This window comes from Protomyctophum parallelum (genome assembly GCF_964188405.1).
Source record: "Protomyctophum parallelum genome assembly, chromosome: 19".
Taxonomy (NCBI): Eukaryota; Metazoa; Chordata; class Actinopteri; order Myctophiformes; family Myctophidae; genus Protomyctophum; species Protomyctophum parallelum.
This window is the reverse complement of record NC_139717.1, coordinates 37224071-37246823: the sequence shown is the minus strand read 5'-3', so window position 1 is coordinate 37246823 and position 22753 is coordinate 37224071. Positions and strand designations below refer to the sequence as shown.

The following is a 22753-nucleotide window of genomic DNA, read 5'->3' as shown; positions in this document are numbered from 1 at the left end:
AAACATAAACAACATGCTCATGACCTCATTTTCACTGGTTTGTGTTAAGCAGCCTAACGCAATAACAACGCAATAATATCAGCTAGTGATTTGTTTGAGTATAGCCTAGAGTAGAGAATTAAGAGACAGACTTCAACCCCCTCGTGCCACAACATCCCCCACCAATGCACTTGCACTCCATGCCATGCCAAGACAGACCACAGGAGAAGAATGACCATTATCTTGTCATTCATCTGTCCCTCGTTTCTGTGGCTGCTTAGTCAATTTGAACAAGCCTAAAAAGGAACAGGCTTCCTGCCCGCCTGTCCTGTTAGCCTGCCGAACGCCGACGCACATGGGAACAACAATAACAACAACAAACGTCCCCACTTTTTCTCACTCCCACTCTCTGTCCTGTTTCACAGAGGAAGCTGTTCCTCCTCCTAGGGCAGGCTACCAGGGGGTCAGACTCAGTCAGAGAGAGAGGAGCACAACAGTAGTTTGGGAAAACACGACGAGACTATGGGGAGTTGTGAGTCCAAAACCGTCTCAATCTCAATTCCTGGGAGCAAACTGCCCATGCAGTCCCAGGAAACTCCCTCCCTGCCATTCCCTCTCTATCGAAGGCGCACAGCTGCAAATTCTCACTTTTCGCTGTCCCTTTTTTACTTTGCCAGCCTCCCTTGTTTTAGACAAGGTCTCAAATAGAAATATTTTTGGTGCATTGATTGAAATGAGACGCATAGATAGCTATGCCGCAGGTCCTGGAATAGTGTAGGCTAAATATCTTCCGAGTTGGGAAATCGATCATTAATGGGTTATCTTTCAGACTTTCATAAAGGACTTTGATGCGGTTGGTATAGCGGCTACTCTCAACTCAACTGGAAATAGTTTTGTGAACATTTTTTTCTCTGAATAAGTCGATATCAAGGTCTATCTGTGAGCATGTGCCAGAGCGCTGCCAGTGCGCATAATTACAGATGCGCATTCCGCCCAACCTGTCATTAGGAAAGGGAATGGGAATGACTCAAGGCTACAACCACCGCTTGTGGTTACGTTACGTAACATGCTCTCCTATCCCTGAGACACAGCTGTACACTAAACAAAGGCAACGCGACCGACCGACCGTGGAGTCTCATAAACGGCCATTGTCTTTTTGAAGCACGTCTATAACTGCGTTAGTGGCAATTGAACAAACGAAATAAATAAAATCATGGTCATTGTGTAACAACATCGACGGATATTGATCGAATTTCCACTCGCCCGAGACGAGAGACAGTGCCCTTTATATTCCACAATGATGCGCGTCTGCCCTGTTGTTCGTATTGTGACCACCGGAGGGCGCAGAGAGCCCAACTCTTTCATTGTGGGATGCTGGTGGGTACCTCTGTACTAGTCTATGCCCTCAGACAATAGAGAAAACGATATCATAAGAGCTCAATTGGAAAGAAGAGAGGCTTTGGGGCTGAGTATCTTCCTAATGTACAGTACTAGTGCACTAGATTCAGTTTAATGATCATTCATTTGCATAAACTGTTTCAAGGTAGGCCTAAATTGGCTATGCCAAATTGTGATGTGCAGCGTTTTCTGATATTGTTGTAAATCAATCAACATTTTTGCATTTTGATATTAATTACGAGGTCAGTGGATTTAAATTAAATTCAATACAATCATCTCTCACAGAACAGATCCAAATATCGTCAAAGAAATAAAAAAAATAAAAAAACATCAATATCATATCAGTACAGCGTGGGGGCACAGCGAGTACAGTGTCGTGGTGAGGGGCACACTATTTCACCTTGAAAAGTCGACTCGAGAGGAAAGGCTCCCAGCCAGTCTGCTCTCTCCCTGCGCCGTCTGTCTAGCGCGCTCTGCATCGAACCGACATCCCCGCCCCTCCAGCCTGGTGGGCGGGGCGGAGCCCGCTGTCCGCCACACATTTGAGTGTATAACTGCAGCGCAGCACAATGTGTGTCAGAGGACTGTCTGTGCTCCCAAAGTAGATGAGCGCTTCAAACCTACGGTCTATTATAGCTGACTTGCCGAGAGACAACACAATCTGGCTCACACCTCATCCCAAGTCAGGACAAGGTGAGCATCTTGCTATTCCCCCCCCACCCCCCCAGACCCCCCTCCCCCCCGATTAATTAATTGATATTATTATCTTGTATTTGTGCTATTTACACAAATCACAGGTTATTTTGCATAGATTGCCATTCAAGGATTTTTTTTGTTTTTGTTTTTTATTTCTTCTTTTTTTTTGTAAACATGCTTTTGTTGACTATGTAAATCTTCTGTCAGCCCAAGTTCTGCGCTAAATGCGCCTTTACCGTACAGTGGAAGGGGATAGAGCGAGTCAGGGTTGCATTTACGCACAATTGTTCTTTGAGATTTTAATGACTTTGAACAGGCAGGAGTGACTGTGGAATTTACCGGACTAGACTATCATCTGTGTGTGGGCTCTGAACTGGAGACGCAGTTTCCACACTTCCAGGTGTGATAAAAGCGTTTATGGGACATTTTAGTGCACGGGAGTTTTACTTACACATGTCTTCTGTTGTTCTTTTGCAGGCTTTCCGCTTGTGGGATACAATGCCGGCGATTATAAGTAAAAATTCCGATTTGGAGTTTGACTCCTTACAACCATGTTTCTACCCGGACGAGGATGACTTCTACTTCTGTGGTCCCGACTCTGCGCCACCGGGGGAGGACATCTGGAAGAAATTCGAGTTGCTGCCCACTCCGCCCCTCTCCCCGAGCCGAGCTGCGCTGCCGGGCGAGCCCGCGGACGGTCCTATGAGCTTTGGATTAGGCGACCCACTGGACTGGGCATCGGAGCTCTTGCTCCTGCCCGAGGACGATATTTGGGGGGCGTCTGACGACCTGGACCTTTTCGGCTCCGCTTTGGATAGTAACCCCAACAACATCATCATCCAGGACTGTATGTGGAGCGGCTTCTCCGCCCGGGAAAAGCTGCAGCGTGTGGTCACCGAGAAGCTGGGCAAAGCCATTTCCACGGCGGCCGGAGTCAGTACTAGCAGCAGTAGCAGCAGCAGCAATGTCGGCGTCAAGATGCCAGAGTTGAGCCGCTCAGTGTCAGAGTGTGTAGATCCCGCGATAGTGTTCCCCTTCCCTGTCAACAAGAGGACCGGTAGCAGAGACTCATGTGGGACTGTAGCCTCCACCTCCTCCACGGTCCACAGTAGCAGCACTCCCAGCGACTCTGGTGAGTAGACGTGTGGAGATGCGTCAAGAAAGCCCTTTGTTACCGTTCTCTTGAAACGGCTGTCCCCCAGCACACTCCACGACTTTATTGCTGATTATAGACAACTAAATATTAGGCTATTGACATTATTTTATTATTATTTTGCTTTATAATAATAATAATTATTATTATTGTTATTATTATTATTATTATTATTATTATTATTATTGACCTACCTAGTTGTACCCCAGTTCCCTAATTATAGTGATTGGACATTGTTCATATGACCGGCCCAGAATCGGATTACCTCTCAACATTCCCCACACACACGCACGCACGCGCGCGCACGCACACCGACAGAGTGGAGTAGTGACACAGTGAAGGTGGTTTATGTAATCGCCAGCCTTCATCCGGCAGATGGCAGTAAACTTGGGAATCGTGTGCTTTGCGAACTTAGACCCAGTTGGCATTTTAACTAATAAAGAAGACGCAACTAGTATGCACACACAGACCATGTTACACCAGAGGGATAACATTTACATATGACACTGACAAGTTAAGCAAATAAATGTCCATGTCATAGACCAGTGACGGTTGTGATTATGTGATTAGGTGAGAAATTGACCCTAACCCTGAACTGATGGAGCTTTGACATAGGCTACAAAAATAAATGCATGCTGTCCAGTGGCACTTCAGATTTGAGCTCTCCAGTGTAGGCTATTCCGTAAATAAACATTCGGAATCAATATCATTGTTTTCTTTTTTTTTCTCTCCGTGAAACAGTAGTAAAAGGGCCTCCTGCTTGGCACAGAGGTTAGACTCAGCCAGGCTTGCCAAACACCCCCACTGGCTTGGCCGGGGGCGAAAGAAAGGGTTGTAGGAGGGCCCTGCTTCTTTTGGGGGGGGGGGGGGGGGGGTGACAGCTTTGAACAAGCGCTCCATCTCGACAGCTGTCTTGCTGGCGCCGCTCCAGCGCCTCGGCTTAAAAGGGTGATCCGATCGCCTGCCGCCCCACCATCCTGCACATAATACCGTTCCGAGGGCTCTTCCGCTACTCGCAGCGCTAAGTCACGTCTCTCTTTTTGTCTCCACGCGTTCCTCACCTCCCCATCAAAGAGACACCCACAGACTTGAAAGGCTACAGTGGGGAATCTACATTGATGGCCCGCTCTGCCCACTGGACAGGCTTTTGGGCACAAAGTAACCTCCCTTGGCGTTGTCACCCACTGGCACATAATGGGATTAGCTCAGAAATCACTTGTACAAATGGAACTAATACAAAAAAAAAGATGCCTTGGGGATACCTATGACTCAGTCACTGTGTGACTTTAGCTGTCGAATCAAAACAGACCACCAGAAAGAAAAGAAGTATACGGGCTGGCCCAGAGCATATACTTTATTCACTTTATAAAACTAACAGCTCCAGTAAACGACTTGTGTTCAGAGGGTGAAATACCAACCAGCCAGACTCAGCCTCACATGTGGTCAGGCCGGACACGCCCCCCATCCACCCAGCTGTGCCCCGTTTTTGTTTTGATCGTGGTGCCAGATTGTGTGTGTGCATGCGTGCGTGTGTGTGTTTATATATACTGTATATGTGTGTGTGTGTGCTGTGTGTACTGTGTATACATACATATATACATATATACATACATACATACATACGTCTGTGTACACTTTGTGGGTGGGTGTGGGACGGGTGTGTATGGGTGTGTATGGGTGGGTGTGTGTGTGTGTGTGTGTGTGTTGCGACGGCATGCTAGGGCAGAGGCGTCTGAAGTGGTTTACTGTAAGCTGTAAAATGCCACACTCTTCAGATGCTCCTGAGCTGATAATGAGAGCCATTATCACAAAGGCATTTTAACTGGGCCTCACACTCTCTGCCTCATGATTGGCCACTTCCTCTCATCTTCAAAGGCGCCCAGTTTATGATAAGTCTCAGCTGCTCGGCTCCAACTCAGCACCAGGTATTAAGATGAACAGTTCAACTAGAATGTGTGCATGTGGGGGGCGGGTGGATGTGACCGCGGTCACATCTGTGCCGAAGCTCGTGGGATATGCTTCTGCCTTTGGTGCAGAATGTCACAGTGGCTGGGAGAGCCCTGATAGATAGATGGCAGGCGTCGGGCTCAGACCATCTCCTGCCACCGGAGGAGATTAGACCGAGTTAAAGAGCAGGGAGGGAGGGGGAATGAAAGGCAGAAATGCAGCCTGTCTAGTAGGCAGGGAGACTGAACGTGTCAACGCCTGCAGAGTAGATTAGTGTAGGTGAGGTGGTGGTGGGGGGGGGGTGACTGACACTAAGCATTAAGAGGTTTCTGCTTATGCAAACAACATTGAGCAATGCTCTCACTCGGTGAGCGCGCACACGCACACACAGACACACACACACAGACACACACTCTCTCTCTTTCTCTTTTGATCTCGATGCACATGTCACCTGCTGTGACACATATGACATAGCAAGAATGGTTGGTGTGTCAGAGCGATTATGTCACTCACATTCTTCTTGTTTGTCTTTCCCAGAAGACGACGACGACGACGACGACGATGATGACGACGACGACGAGGACGATGAAGCAGAGGACGAGGGGGAGGATGATGATGATGATGAGGAGGAGGAGGAGGACGACGAGGACGAGGAGGAGATCGACGTGGTCACCGTAGAGAAGAGGCGCTCCACCACGGTGGGCAAGGCGTCGCCCATGGCCACGGGCACCGTCACCATCTCGGTGCGGCCCAAGGCCGGCTCCACGTCGCCCGGGGGCGCGGGCGGCTCGGCGCCCGCCGGCGCGGGCCGCTTCGTGGGCCGGGCGCCTCAGGAGCTGATCCTGAAGAGGAGCTCGGTGCACCAGCAGCAGCACAACTACGCCGCGCCCTCCCCGTACGCCTCGGACGACGACCCCGCCCCGCCCTCCAAGAAGCAGAAGACGGCCGGCGCCGCCGCCGACTGCCTCTCGCGGCCCCTCGCCTCCCGGACCAACTCCTCCTCGTCCTCGCTGTCGTCGTCGTCCTCCTCCTCCTGCGGGGGGCCCGGCGGCGCCGCCGCGGGGGGCCGCTTCAAGCGCAGCGCCAGCGGGGACTGCAGCCCGCGCGGCGGCGGCGGCGGCTCCGACTCGGAGGACAGCGAGCGCCGGCGCAACCACAACATCCTGGAGCGCCAGCGGCGCAACGACCTGCGCTCCAGCTTCCTGACGCTGCGCGACCACGTGCCCGAGCTGGCGCGCAACGACAAGGCGGCCAAGGTGCTGATCCTGAAGAAGGCGGCCGAGTACGTGTCGTCGCTGGAGACGGAGGAGACCCGGCTGCGGCAGGAGAGGGACCGGCTGCAGGCGCGCCGGCAGCAGCTGATGCGCCGACTGGACCAGGCGAGGACTCGCTAACCTGCCGAACGTCGGTGCTCTAAAAAAGGATGGACAGACCGCTTCCAGAACGCAGAAACACTCTCATGTAAACCCCCCCCGCCCGCCCCAACACCACCACCTCCTCCTCCTCCTCCCAACACCACCCCCCACCTAGACCCTGTCTGTTCGCTCCATATTGGAACACCTCTGATTGACAACCATTAGATACATCCGCATGTAGGCCTGTCTAACTATATACACACAAACACGCACACACGGATACACGCGCACACACAGATACACGCACACACACTATACACACACACACACATACACGCACACACACACACACACACACACACAAACATGTCGGTCTCAAACGCGGATGGTGGAGGTGGAGGGGGGGTCTGAAGGGGGATACTTGGACTTTCACTGCCGCCACTTTTTTTGCACATTTGTTGACGTTAAGAATGTTTAGGGTTCCAATCCAGTTAAAAACAAAACAAACTAAAAAACAAAACAAAAGCGAAAGAAAGAAAGAAAGAAAGAAATGAGATGGAAGGCAAAAAAAAAAAAAAGATGGAGAGGACACGCCTCTCTTTATCTCTCTCTCTTCCCTCCCTCTGGCGTTGGTATGATTTCTATTTGTACCTTGTGTTGTTGTTTTTTTGTACTCACTGTGACACCAGCCTGAAATTCCCAGGTGACCCCCCCGATGCGAGGGGGGGGGGGAGGGTGTTTGAGGGCACTTTGTTTGGAGAGTTCAAAGGTCAGAGTTCACTTATAGAAGATTATTTTGTTTGCCTTTGCCACTGCATAACCCAAACCCCTCCCCCGAGACACTATGACGATGACTGAGACGCAACGGGTCACGCAAACATGATGCCACTACAAGTTGTCTTTCTCTCCTCTCTCTCTCACACTGGTGCTCAAACCAAGTCAATGGATGTATAACTGTGCACCTTGCTAGCCGACACTTTTGTATATAACAATACTGTACAGACAGAAATACACTCAGATCTGCCTTGTTTTGTAATACATTTTTGTCTTTGGGTTTTTTTTATACATGTCAGGAAAGCTGCCAATACCTAGACTGGAAGTTTATATACCTTTAAAAGTACTGTAAAGAGGCCTCAAGTTTTTGAGGATTCATGAGACTTTGTAATATAATGATATATTGTTTTTGTTTCCCCCCCCCCTTCTCCTTATTCTTTGTATTGTACCATATTACTAATTCTACACATCTTTATGCTTTTAGTGTGAACCTGATACATACTAAATTTGATACTTATATTTTCGTATGAAAATGAGTTCTCAGTAGATATATCACTTTATCTTGTCATTTTCTTTCCCTTCTCGATCTCAGATAATGCTTTTGTACAGAAAATGTGTTATATCTTCATGTACCTGCCCCCCCATTCCCTCTTGCTCTTAAAAGCTTGATATACTTCATTGCTCGCCGTATCACACGTTGGAAATAGCAGCTCTACAAGCTCACATCACGCTGCAGCGCGTTGTGAGCTCACACTGTAGATCGGCTGTTTCCGGCATGTGACAACCGGCGCGCAACCAAGTATAAATCCGGCTTTATCTCCTCCTTTTGTTTATATTTGTAACTATTGGGTGCATAGAACTGGGTAAACGGCTATAAGATGTTGGTTTTTTTTCATTCTTAAAATGTACATTTTAGTGCTGCGACTCATAGCACTTTGAAATACCTCATTTTGAAAAATAAATAGACATCGTAAAACAAACACCATGCCTTGTGTCTGCACTGATCATTTTTTGTCATCGTGAAAAATGTGAACACATCAGCCAGAAATACCCCCCCCCCCCCCCGTCTCCTGTCTACCTTTCCATCTGGGCTATATTTGCCCTCACAAAGTGGCACTGAGTCATAAGGTGCCATCTTTGTCTTTGTCTTTGTCTTTGTCTGCTCTCTGTCTGTTGGCGAGTCTCTGTTCTCAGTATTTGTTTTGCTGCTCTGAAGCAGCAGCAGAGCAACAGCAGCAAAGCAGCAGCAGCAGAGCTCATCCTGACAAAGAAATAAAGAGAGGGAGAAATCTTCTGAATTCTCTCTGTCTCAACACCCTGCAGCTACCTCCCCCCTCTCTAGCCTCTCACACCCACCCACCCACACACCTACACGCACTTCAAGTGCACAGGCACACACACACGTACTGTATACACTATAGCACTCTCCCTCTCTTTCGGTGTCTCGCTGGCGCTCGCGCACACACACACACACACACACACACACACACACACACACACACACACAGCACTTCCTACATTGTTCAGGACGTTGCCATGGAAACTGGAGCAGCTGCTGAGTGGCAGACACTGAGCGCGAGTCTTTTCTTTTATTTGTCTGTGAGTGAGTGTGTGTGTGTGTGTGTGGGTGCACATGCGCGTATATAAATGTGAATCCCTGCATGTGTGCGTGTGTGTGTCTACCTTTTGTGTGTGTCTGTGTGTGGCCTGGGCAGACTGATATCTCCAGCGTTGCGCGCCGTCTGCCACAACGCCAGCAATGATGCTGGATACTGTTTACTAACATCAGCCACATGGCTCTCTCTGTGCGTCTCTCTCTCCCTCCCGTCCCTCCTTCCCTCCTGGTTCTCCCACTCGCGTCTCCTCTCCAAGGCCAGGCTCTGGCCCAAATATGTGCCACACTGAGGGGAGGCTGGCCACGGCCGCTGCTCTGGAGAGAGTTGAAAAAGAAATCTGTTGCCACAGTCCTGAGCGGCTGTTGTGCCTAATTTATCCTCGCTCGCTGAAAATAACTGATTTTTCGGCGACGTGTTGTTAGCTTGAAAAGCCGCATCAGCTTGAAAAGCTGTTTAGGCTGCGTGCGGTCGCAGGCCAAAGAAAAAGAGATGTGCACTGAGGGGAATTAATGGGATACAAAACATGTTGTTGATGGCTTTGAATTGAATCCCATCATCTAATTCAAAATATGAGATACGGACTTTGGCACGGAGCGGCGCACACAACTTCTGTCATATAGCAAACAGCAAACACCCACTCCACACAATAGTTGGTGGTGCCATAAATCTTACGAAGTGACAGTGCGTGGCACATGCCTCGAGGTATGTGTAGAACGTGACGTCAAAGGGGCTACAGTGATACTTAAAGACTTTGTTTTGGAGGTGAAAAACAGAGCCTCTATGTGGGGGAGTGTAACGGGTGGATTACATAACAGGGGTCTGGAGTCTTTGTGTGTGAGTGTGTGTGTGTGTGTGTGTGTGTGTGTGTGTGTGTGTGTGTGTGTGTGTGTGTGTGTGTTCATGTATCCTCTCAAGGGACCCGGACTCGCCACCCATGCCATCTGCCTAATGGCTTATCCTGCTTGGTTATGGGATGAAAACAAGTTCATGGACAATAACAGCCCTGGCAGAGTGTAGAAAATAGAATGTGTGAATGTGAGGTCAGATCATTGAGACACATTGAAGCCTATACTCTACTGTATTAATGTGTGAGGTCAGATCATTGAGACACATTGAAGCCTATACTCTACTGTATTAATGTGTGAGGTCAGATCATTGAACACATTGGAGCCTATACTCTACTGTATTAATGTGTGAGGTCAGATCATTGAACACATTGAAGCCTATACTCTACTGTATTAATGTGTGAGGTCAGATCATTGAACACATTGAAGCCTATACTCTACTGTATTAATGTGTGAGGTCAGATCATTGAAACACATTGGAGCCTATACTCTACTGTATTAATGTGTGAGGTCAGATCATTGACACACATTGGAGCCTATACTCTACTGTATTAATGTGTGAGGTCAGATCATTGATGTTAAATTCATTGTGACATTAAGTGATTGAACATGCACCTATTGTATCATGTGGAAGTGCGAAAGCAAACACACACACACACACACACAGTCTTCTACAGTATTAAACACCACAGTGTCTGTCTTACACAAACTTTCTCTCTCAGCTGTAAAATACACAACACTTGCCTTGCCTTTTTGAGACATACGTACGCAGCACACAGTACGCACACGCACGCGCACGCACACGCACACGCACACACACACACACACACACACACACACACACACACACACACACACACACACACACACACACACACAACTGTAGACCTGCCCTCTTTGAAAGGGGACTAATTGTTTTAGTGAGCCCGACATCGAGGGTGCAGCCTTCTCCCGCGTTAAACAGACATATGGCCTGGCTTTTCCCTGATTAATACCCATGATCCCCCTGGCCTGCCCACCGACTGCACAGACGCACGCACATCCCCTAATGGGCTTACACTTACGCACCACCCATGAATCTACTATGGCAACACGGGGGGCATTGTATGTATGTATGTGTGTGTGTGTGTGTGTGTGTGTGTGTGTGTGTGTGTGTGTGTGTGTGTGTGCGCGTGCGTGCGTGCGAGCGAGCGAGCGCGTGGGTCATTCTCTCGTCATCTGTTTTGATACCTTCATTAACGCTGCCTGCTTCGCTGGCAGCCCTCTTCGCCGACAACAACCTCCATTGTCCCCCGTCGGACGTGCGGCCAATCTGTATTCAACATGTTAACCTTCCCCGGGCGCGGCGGCCAAGAGACACAACAACAACAATGGCTGCTGATGTGCGAGTGTGCCCTGCTGCGGTGCACACATGGGGGCAGGGACACGTTGTTACCAAATTATAAAAAACAAAACAAAACAGGATTGGGGGGGGGGGGGGGATTGGTTGTGTGTGTGTGTGTGTGTGTGTGTGTGTGTGGGGGGGGGTGGTACTCTCGCTGTAGATCTGAGTACATCTTGTCTTGTGTCACCGTGACCCCTGCATCGTCCGTTCCGACAACAAACACACCCCCCCCCTCCCTACCAAGGGGGCCTCTCTCTCTGCCACATCCGTCCATACCATGGGGGGGGGGGGGGGGGGGGGGGGGGGTAGTGAAGGATATAGGGGTGGAGGGGACGTGGGGGACTGGGGAGGGGGGGCGGGAGGGCACCATCTGCCGCAGGGTCGGGCACAGTCGCAGGTGTTAAGGGATGGATGGGGGGGGGGGCGGTGTATAAGCAGTGGTAGAAAGTAAGTAAGTACATTTACTCAAGTACTGTTACTATGCCGTATACAAAACAATTTGAGCTGTTTTTACTTGACTGGAGTAGTTCAAGTTTTCAATACTCCACTACAATTATTTGGAAACACTTTCTGATATGAACAATAATGCCATCACACGGCTATAGCACTCTCAATATCACGTGACACTGATCATCCCCTGTATCGCTTCTTCAACCTCATGCCATCTGGACAAAGATACAGAACCTTACCCTGGAAAAAGGGTTAGTTAGTTTCAGTAGGAGTTTTGTCCCCTCAGCCATCGCAGCATTAAACAAACTGCCCCGCCGATAGGATGGTTCTGTACACAGTGGGGAATAACTCATGTTTTTGTATCGTCTTGGTGTTATGTTTTTCTGCACTATGCGTTGTTTTTGTTGTTGCCGTGAAGATGAATATCCTTCGGGGACAATAAAGATTATTATTATTATTATTACATTTACTTTGAAGTTAGAAGATTTTGATTATTATTATTACAAAAACATGGTGCAGTGGCCCAGGCAGGTGGATGTGGAGGGTGGGTGCTACAGGTAGGTGGATGTGGAGGGTGGGTGGCCCAGGTAGGTGGATGTGGAGGGTGGGTGCTACAGGCAGGTGGATGTGGAGGGTGGGTGCTATAGGTAGGTGGATGTGGAGGGTGGGTGGCCCAGGTAGGTGGATGTGGAGGGTGGGTGCTATAGGTAGGTGGATGTGGAGGGTGGGTGCTACAGGTAGGTGGATGTGGAGGTGTGGGTGCTACAGGTAGGTGGATGTGGAGGGGTGGGTGCTACAGGTAGGTGGGTGTGGAGGGTGGGTGCTACAGGTAGGTGGGTGTGGAGGGTGGGTGCTACAGGTAGGTGGATGTGGAGGGTGGGTGCTACAGGTAGGTGGATGTGGAGGTGTGGGTGCTACAGGCAGGTGGATGTGGAGGGTGGGTGCTACAGGTAGGTGGATGTGGAGGTGTGGGTGCTACAGGTAGGTGGATGTGGAGGTGTGGGTGCTACAGGCAGGTGGATGTGGAGGGTGGGTGCTACAGGTAGGTGGATGTGGAGGTGTGGGTGCTACAGGCAGGTGGATGTGGAGGGTGGGTGCTACAGGTAGGTGGATGTGGAGGTGTGGGTGCTACAGGCAGGTGGATGTGGAGCGTGGAGGGTGGGTGGGGGGGAGAGGGTCAGGGCAGCTTGAGGGTGCCCATTGTTGGCCTGAGTAATAGCCAGCCCCAAGGGCCCACAGAGCTATAGCAATAGCACCGCACAGAGAGAGAGAGAGAGAGAGAGAGAGAGAGAGAGAGAGAGAGATGGGGGGGGAAGAGAGGGAGATAGAGAAAGAGAGAGAGAGGGGGGGAGGCAGATAAAGAGAGAGAGAGAGAGAGAGGGGGGGGAGAGAGAGAGAGAAAAGGAGGCCTGAGCCGTTTGATCAAAGTTTACCGAAGTCTCAGGAGATTAGCATACAGATGGTACTGTAGCACAGCCCCCGGAATACCTCTTGCTCCGTCTTTCTCTCTCTCCTTCACTCTATCTTTCTCTCTCTCTCTCTCTTTCTCTGTCTGTACACACACACACACACACACTCAAATTCACACAGTAGCCCGCAAATGTAATAGGGTTTCATTGAAGAATCCATGAATAGCCTTTCAAGAGCGCGTTTCTGAGAAAGAAATGTTCTTTGGCCACACAAAACAGACCCCAGAAAAAAGGAAGAGAGAGAGAGAGAGAGGGGGACAGGGGCAGCATGAGAGAGAGGGGAAGGGCGAGGGAGCACCACGCACATGCAGAAAACTAAAAGAAGGCAGAGGCAGAAAGAAGGGGTAAAAAAGGATGAGAGGGAGTGAGAGATGGACAGATGGAAAGAGAGGTATGGAGATGGCAACTTTGGCAAGTGACAGAACACAGAGACCACGCGACCCGTCCATATTCACGTACATTAACTGGAACAGTACACATTCTTGCACTCATCTGTGAATTCACCCCGTTTCCCCTATTGCATATCCTCAGTCCACATCGCCATTGTCATCCGGGCAAACGCCAGTATCTTATGTAAGCCTGGATGTGTGTTTGAAGCCATTGTCCGACGTCGAACAACTGGCATGTTTAACCAGCTGGCTGTCCTCACACTTTGCCTGCCAGTCCCTATGCGTCTATGTGACATGACATCCAACGCTGGTATGTTCAGCTGATAACGTCGCCATTGTCCTCCTTACTGTAGCTGCCGTGCCGGGCGCCATTGTGACAGAATGAAAGAAACAGTGGACGGCAACAGGACAGTGGCAGGCAGCCTCAAGGTAGGAACCGTATAGGCTTGGGATGGGAAAGATTGCAGATTTCAATCCCCAAAACGATTCGGATAATTGAGCGAGAAATTAAGGGACAAATTGTTAGCGGGTCCTTCAAACATTTGTTGTCACGGCGCCCCTGGGCGAAGCGTTTAACCTGACTAACTACTTAAACCACAGCATCAGTATTGTGTGGAAAGCTTTCACAGACAATAGCGGCATCGACAAGCTCACAACACGCTGTGCCACAGCACGTCGTGAGCTGAAACCAGACAGGGTGTGACCTGACCAATCTTTAGCTATCAATAGCTAGCTATCAATATCAATCTGTGTACAGTTTGTGTAGAAAGCCATACGTTGCACAATGCTGTGTGCAGACACTGTACAGACTGGCTGTACAGCCACTGTACAGACTGGCTGTACAGCCACTGTACAGACTGGCTGTACAGCCACTGTACTGTATAGCCACTGTACAGACTAGGCTGCCTGTTTGCATGTGCTAGTGTGGTGATTGTCTGTGACTCATTTAGCATCCATCCATTCACCCATCCTCAACCGCTTATACAAAGTCAGGTCTCGGCAGTATAGCAGTTCCAGCAGGGATCCCCAGACTTTCCCATTCCCATGCAGTTCTGACTGGGGAATCCCGAGGCGTTCCCAAGGCAGTATGGAGCATAAATAATCCCTCCAGCTAGTCCTTCCCAGCTGGATGTCCATGCAGGAAAACCTCCCTGAGGAGGCGACCGGGATGCATCCATTCCCAAAGCGCCTCAATTGACTCATGAAGGAACGGTCTTTCATGACCTGTCATCTCCCCCAAGGGCTGTCATCTCCCTAAGGGAGATGATGACGGCAGCTCTCCTGAGAAAACATGACCCATATTTCATGACTATATAGATGAGAGTCGCGAAGAGGATCGACCATATAGATAACATACGTCTTTATAAATACCAATAGAAATGCCATGACCAATCTTACATGCACTTCGTTTGGTATCAATTTCACAAGAACAATGCTTTTTTGCAACAAAGAGATTCAATAAATAAATAGACAAATAGTACAACAGCAGCGACTGCTGCCTTTCATGCCGGCAGGTACCTCTGGTTCATGACACATGCACGTACAGTAGCAACATGATTGGTCTGCTTTTGAGTGGACAAACATGCTGTACATATACAAACACATACCCTGAGTTTGGTGTTTTAAGGATCATGTTATACTTTAACTATTGAAAAAATTATAGCAGATCTACATGCTCATAGCGTGGCATGCACAGCGCTACGATCTTGTAGATCTGCTATTTTTTTTTTAAACGTTAAAATGTGGCGCAAATCTTGGAATATAAATTCTTTCACAGTGAACGTGTTTAACTCTTCTGGGAGGTCCCTGGAACAACATATTCTCAGATGGGGGTCCGTGGCCAAATACAGATAATTCTGGGGGTCCTTCAAATGGAAAAGGTTAAGCACTACTGACATAGGTTTTAGGACCCATTTCTTTAGTAGTATGAAATGAGTGCAAGCGGTTGGTCCCATAATGGGCATGCCACAAGATAAAACATGTAATGTGGTCACCTGGTCGGTGTGTCAAAGTGGTGGCAGTCCACTACATGGGGCCTATAGGACAGTGGGGTTCACTTCACACCCCTTCAGCAGGTCCCTGTAATGTGGTCGCCATATGTGCCAAAACCTCAGGTCCATAACTCATATATAGCCTCCAGTACGCTGCAGGGAGAAAAGCATGCGTGGGTACGATTCTTTTACAGTAATGAGCTCTGGTGTCCACGCATGGGATCATGTACTGTGCATGCAACCCCATGTGCCTGTGTGTAAGAGAGAGAGAGAGAGAGAGAGAGAGAGAGAGAGAGAGAGCGATAGCAAATACGCGTGTGTGCTTACTGCTTATCCCATTGTATGTGTGTGTGGGGAGGTGCGTGTGTGTATGTGTGTGTTTATTTGCAGTAATCACCGGGGTGCCTCTGTGTTTGTACATATGCACGTGGATTGATTCATGGCCTCATTTCAAGAGGAAACGGATAACAAATGGTCTGCAGGTCCAATAAACACTGCACGCCCTGTAAACCAAATTAAATGCTAAAGCTAAACCATCCCTTACATGTCTGTGTCTCAAACACGCGGTTGAACGGATGACCGGCCTGGGGACGCCGCCGTCTTGAGCACAGGAGTGAAACTTCGTAGAGGGGACGCCATCGATTGAAGGCTAATTGCGCATTACCGGTGTCACCTCAGGCCCTAAATGGCCCCTAAAAGGTTTACCCTACCAATCAATGCACAGAGCAACAGTTTACGTTTGAGCAAGACTGCGGCGGGCTACTGCATTTCTCATACCTCTCAGACCACCAATGTCCCTTCTTTTGAAGTACGGAAAGGAAAAGGAATGGTCTACGACGTCATACGAGTACGTAACAGGGGGCCAAGGGTCTTTCCGCTCGTGCGTGCGTGTGTGTATGCTTATATTCTTTATGCTATAGGGCAGTGGTTCTCAAACCTTTTGATTTCAAGAACCCTGCCAACTCTCAGTCAGAGTTATGAACCTGTAAGGGTCCCCCCCCCCCCCCCCCCCCCAGGAGCTTCCAGGGTTCCTGGACCCCACGATGAGAACCACTGGCTTACAGGGCAGTGCTTCTCAAACTTTATCGTGCCAAGGACCCCCAAATTGATATTGATATTTGTGCTGAAGGAAGCGCTGTGATTCACCAGTAGCCACTTTGAGTGGCAGTCGGCGCAACTCGAACTTCGCAACGCTCATACATGGCAACTCGCTTATAGCTCTCTCAGTGGTGTCTCACGTGGCTCAGGTTAGCTTGAGACTGTCTAGTTCATAAGAGTTACATAGTTAGGTCTACTCCGCAGTCGTTGTAGGCGAGAGGCATTTCCGCGTTGGCCACAGAAGCGGGGCGTGGTCATAAGCACAACACGGGTAGGATTTAGAATGTCGCATGTTTGACCGTGGACCCCCATCTGATAAGAGTTTGTGCCAGCCAGAAACCCCCGGAAGAGTAAAAAAAACCTGAATCTAAATTATTTGAAGCAAATGTACAAGTGAGATTGTACCCCTGGGGATGCCCAGAACACACTTTGAGAACCACTGGCCACAGTTAGTGTGTTTAAGTATGTGTCTTTATGTGATATTGGTTGAATATGTATGTATGTGTGTGAGCATAATGTGCATGCGTGATGCGTGTGTGTGTGTGTGTGTGTGTGTATTCATGCAAGCACATCTAAGGGCCCTTGACAACATCCGCACTCCCCTCGTGATGTAATGGTTGATTTAACGGTGATTACGGGGTCCATTGGGGGCCGAATCAGTGCCCTGTTTGATCTCTAGGAGCTCGGGGGGAGCCTGACCCCGCGACCCCTGAGCTAGGGAGGGTGACAGTGACCAGTGCCAGGGAAGACATGTTTTAAAAAAAAGCTGAGCTGAGTCTGAGTGAAGGATTATTGCGCTCAAACTCCGGTTTACATTTGCTTTCTTTGACTTGGGAAATCAACTCGACTCGCCCCTTCTCAAGCTAATAGCGTGTGTTGGTGCTAATATGAAAATATTTACATACATGCTTAACTTCTACATATTAAACTTTGCAGTTTGGTAACACAATAGTAACGTATTCAACCACTTGAGCCTGCAGGAAGAGACACGCTGTACATGTGCTATTTTTGAATAGCCAACACAAAAATCTAAAATGACACTCCTTTGCCGGTTTTAACAGTATTTTAAACCTGGCACCGCTATTTTGGTTCATGTTACTTATTATAGGTGAAAATGTCCCAAAATGGTAGCTCAATCGGCAGAGCTCCTGCCTTTGAACCACAGGTTCATGGGTTCGATCCCGGGCCCTGCCAACTCAGCGTATATGAGTTTAGCACGACCTGGGTGCGGCGAGTGGTGCAGGAAGTACTGCGAGCTGGCGGTAGGTGTGGCGCTCCACCTCAGCAATCAATGCCCCAGGGGTCTAGCGGGGATAGACTCCTGCGTGTTACCAGCTAATATCGACAATAAGCCACTCCCGACCTACTTCTAAAAGTCAAATGTGATGAAACCTTTCCAAAAACAGCAGATCTAAAAGTTCATAAGCCATCACACTGCAATGTGTGGTGAGATTGCAGATCCTTTATTGTCACTATATTGGTCGTTCGACGCTGGACACAGGGCTTAAGTGCTTAAGTAAATAACCTCTCCCTAACGAACTGCCTGCAACTTAACCTCGGTCTCCCATGTGTAATACTACTATAATACATAATGTGTCCCCAATCTCAACCCCGGTGTAAAAAGGATGACAAACAGAAGATAGGAGATGAATAAACTGGTTACAGTATATATATTAGGGATGCACCGACATGGAAATTCTTGGCCGATACCGATTGTGGTGTTCAAATGGTGTGACAATGAACTGTACTCACCTTGCCATATGACTCCATGCCTGCCCTGAAAACACCGTTTGACTACATTTGCCTGGTTTGGCCCCAGCTGTGAAACGTGTCTCCTGAGTTTGGTTTGAAGCAGGTGCCACGCAACAATGTTTAAAATTTAGCCGATAGCCGGCCCGACACCGATTTCCCCCTTTTGTGCCAGGGAAACAAATACATCCTCAACACAAGACAGCACCAACATAGCCAATGCGAAATGTATGCTCATCAACAACAGATAAATATCGGCTATACTGCCATCGGTTAATGACAATGTCAGTTTTATTTACCAATACCGATAACGGTGAATATCGTCATCATCGATATGTGGCCGATACATCGGTGCATCCCTAATGTATACAGTATATACACACACACACATATATATATATATATATACACACACACACACACACACACACACACAGAAAGATATTCCAAGTTAGATCAGAGGATCGATCAAAGATTGAAGTGCGTGTGGGTGTGTGAGTTCAGTTGGTGTGTGTGTGTGTGTGTGTGTGTGTGTGTGTGTGTGTGTGTGTGTGTGTGTTGGGGGGGGGGGCGGGGGGTCAGATGGGGTCTCTCACGGATACTTTTGGGGTGACCTACGCCCTTGACAGTTATCTGTCGGTTCCATGGCTCTGCAGGCTGTGACGAGGCAGCAGTGCGAGGTGGGGGGCGAGGCAGGGCGTGGAGCAGCCATTCAGCGGCGGTGGTGGTGGTGGTGGGCGCTGGTGGAATCCTCACCGGGGTCCTGGCTGACACATGTGGGACAGAGCTCAGTGGAAATTGGGTTAATGAATCGGAGAGGCAGAGAGAGAGGGGGGGGGGGGAGAGGGAGCAGTTATATAGATTTGTGTTAGAGCAGTGGTTCCCAAACATTTGAGCTCAAGACCCCAAAAAGGAAATTAGACGTTTGCCATGCAGGACCCGAACTAGGGAAAATAGCAGATCTACAAGCTCACAACGTGCTGCTTTTGTCTTTTATTTCTTCATGACATTACAGGGAAAAAAATATTTAATTTGTTTAAAAAAATATATATAATATTTTTTATCCCAAAAGAAATTCACCCAGTGTCAATTGTCTAAGGTAATCCTGGGCGTAGACTCTCTCTGCATGCCAACCTGGGGAGAGCAATGGACTGACCTCATGCTTCCTTCTATGCATGATGAGGCTAACCAGGGAGAGGCAGTTTAGTGACCAGGATCACAGCATGTTTTTTGTGACCCCACCCAGGGCTATGGACACTGATGACGCGGAGGAGAGAACACAGCGCCCACAGCGTCCCCAGCGGGAATCAAACCCAGGACCTTCTAGCTGTGAGGAGGCGACAGCGCTACCGAACGTGCCTCGCCTTCTTTTTTTTTTTTTATGTTTTGAAATAATAATAACAATCCAAAACAAAATGTAGGAAACAAAAGATAAAGGTACATGTGGACATATACTAGGCCCCAAAAGGTGAACAACAAACTCTATGAATAAAGTGTCGTTTGAGAGAGTTTGTGCTTTAATTTCCTCCGAGGCAGGTAGAAGTGTCGCCGGTCCCATCCAAATGTTTGCCTATATTGCCTATTATGATGCCACACCTATAGGGACATGGCTATGTGGTTAACCCATTCTGACCTGAGATCAGATTCATACGAGGTTTTCCACTGGACACACACTGGTCTGATTAACCCATTCTGACCTGAGATCAGATTAAAAAAATGTCAGTCGTTCTTCGATTTTTTTCAAAAATAGCAGACCTACAAGCTCGTATCGCGCCACTCGGTGGCGCGATATGAGCTTGTAGGTCTGCTATTTTTCAATAGCTAAAGCATAACATGATGCCAACACCAAAATGGGTGCCCGGTCAGAATCTGGTTAACTCTGACAGCACACACACAAAACCAAATGTTGCGGTACACTCTCAGAGTTGGCATCACCAAAGACATAATGTCTTTGGTCCGTGACCGGTACATTAGGAGCCTGTCTGCTGCACTGTCAGCTTTCTCTGATGGATCAGTGACTTCCAGACAGAACCTCCAGTCTCAATCTAATCAACACACTGCAGCACCAATGCAAATGACCGAATTTATATTAACTCTGCACGTACGTTGGTTTCAAAGTCTGCTGAAAAACTATTACATTTCTCCACAGACCCTGTCCCTGAATGTATGTGTGTGTGTGTGTGTGTGTGTGTGTGTGTGTGTGTGTGTGTGCAGCGTGTGTCGTGTGACATGACAAACATTGCCCCTGAACGACTCTTTACAGTTTAATTAGCAACTGTGAATTGGGCAAATTAGGACAGAAATTAGGTATCGCCCGGATCCTGCCCCTCCACCTCCCACAGTCATAATTCGCCTGTCTAAGAGGATAAAATAAATTATCATATTTAATTAGTGGCTTACGCGCATCTCCCGCCTTTGACAGCTGTTGAGTCAGACAATGGTATTGTGCGCATACATGAGTCAGTGCATCTCACTAATCTAATCAGTGGAAACCCCGGGACAGGGATTGTGGTTAGCGTTTTCGGACATCGGTCTGCAAGCTTTTAGGATTATGTGCAAGGTTAATAACAGGAGTAATTCTCCTGGAGAATTATACATTGGACTCATAACAGCTTTGTCTCTACTACTAAGGGCATAATGGCATTCATACAACATTGGCTAATTTGAATGAAGGACATGGGTTACCGTCTAGACTGGCAAACCCACGCCGCGATTGCTAACTCAGCCATGCAGGCATTGATTTCTCTAATTGGCAGAGCGAGTGCGGAGAACGCATTTGATTTGATTTAACGCTCGCCACACCACCAGCCGTTTGGCATACGAGCCACTATAGCACATTGGTCACTGTCAGATGTCTGGACTACCCGGAGCATTCTGCTTCCATATGGGCTTTTTACTGTACACCAGACAAATGCCTTTGCCTTCCTACACGGCATCCTTTGTCCTCCTAGACTTGTTATGCTTAATTTATGTGCATGCCGACAATGGATTCTATAAAGCACACACGCCATTTTGGAAAGAACCTGGGCCCCTTCCCTACATCCTTCACAGGTGTTACAGATGATACTAATGAAGACTCTGTTCCATTCTGCTCAAACAGGGACAGGGTGATGATGCTATTGTGCATGTGGGCTCACTGGAAACACTCTGCTACACCAGTGGGTCTCAAAGTGTCCTTGAGTGGGTTCCAAATGGCCCCGTACAGGTATGTGTACCTCTGACAGTGTCTCAGAGTTACATGTTATGGGAGTTAACCACTGTACACTAAATGGAACAGAGCCTAAACTAGAAAAAGTGCCCTTCTGGGCACAGGTCTCCACCAGGATAGGAATGTAGGACATGGCATACAAAGTTATCCACAGATCCGTGCAGTTAGAGGTAAAAACACTTTTCGGCCAGTTATAGCGCCACCTTGAGGCTGAGTTGAAATTGTTCATGTGGCATTTCGTCCTCGGCCTAGTGGGAATGTGGGTGCACAATTTCACGGAAATCACGCGATGTGTTGATGATTTGCAGCATTTTGTTTGAAACTGAGCACTCCTGTGAACTTTGGAAGCCAATCTTAACCAATCAGGATGGAGTCTGATAAATCTGAAAGACCCGTTTCGTTGAATGGCTCTAGAGAGACTGTGTACCAATTTGCGTGATGTTTGGACAAAATCTGTAGGTGTACTGTGCAAAAACTTGTTTTGCACAAAGCGGCCTCCTGGTGGCGCTATAACAGGCCGTTCTGGAAAGTTTGGGGCAGAGGTTCATCGTTGGCATCCAGGGAGTGTGTGTGCAAAATATGGCATCGACCGGGTTAACGGTGGCCGAGATTAGCTGTTCACGGACGGACGGACGGACACACACACACACACGGACGGACGGACACACGGACGGACGGAGTGCAAAACATACTCTCCCCACATGCCTTCGGCCTGGTGGAGACAATTAGTATCATCAGTAACACCTGTGAAGGAAGTACTGTAGGGAAAGGGGCCTGGACGTATAGGAAGAGCTTGCATAGAGCCTGCGATGTGAGCTTGAAAATCGTCTATTTACAGCACGTAACTTTAGTGTGTTTGTTTAGTCTCCTCCAGTATGCCCTTGAACGACAAAGATTGATTCTAAAGAACCAGAAAGCACTGGAGTCGGGGCTTTCCGTGGTTGTTCTGTTGAGATGCCGTAGTAGAGCAGAGCGGCTATAGGAGAAGAAGGTGTTTCGTTTTGACATTTACACGAGTATATGAGCGCTAAACTACTTCAGCGACTGAAAGACAATTACTGGATCCTGTTTCCAGCTGTACACGGATGCAAGTGGAGCCGTCGGGGGAGCGGAGACAGTTTGGCAGTTAAAACACTGAACTGTAGCGACTATAGAGAGAGCAGCCCATCAGCCCCAAAAAATCCCGTCGGACAAGGTTGTGTTGACAGGAAAACTTCCCTGAGCACACATTTCCTCTCTTTTACCTGTCTTG

At 48.5% G+C, this 22753-nt stretch overlaps 1 protein-coding gene across 1 annotated transcript; it reads left to right on the top strand.

Annotated features, from left to right (window-relative positions):
• The first annotated feature begins 1951 nt into the window (after positions 1-1951).
• mycn (MYCN proto-oncogene, bHLH transcription factor) lies at positions 1952-8287 on the top strand. Its single transcript, XM_083789937.1, has 3 exons — positions 1952-2070; positions 2551-3205; positions 5711-8287. The coding sequence occupies exons 2-3, from the start codon at positions 2572-2574 to the stop codon at positions 6565-6567; spliced, it is 1491 nt and encodes a 496-aa protein (XP_083646063.1). The 5' UTR covers positions 1952-2070; positions 2551-2571; the 3' UTR covers positions 6568-8287.
• The last annotated feature ends 14466 nt before the right edge of the window (positions 8288-22753 follow it).

Bases quoted from the DNA above. Each gene is read 5' to 3' on its own strand.
- mycn (XM_083789937.1), top strand. From the start codon at position 2,572: ATGCCGGCGATTATAAGTAAAAATTCCGATTTGGAGTTTGACTCCTTA. The intron at 3,206-5,710 runs GTGAGTAGACGT...TGTCTTTCCCAG, and splicing joins CAGCACTCCCAGCGACTCTG to AAGACGACGACGACGACGAC.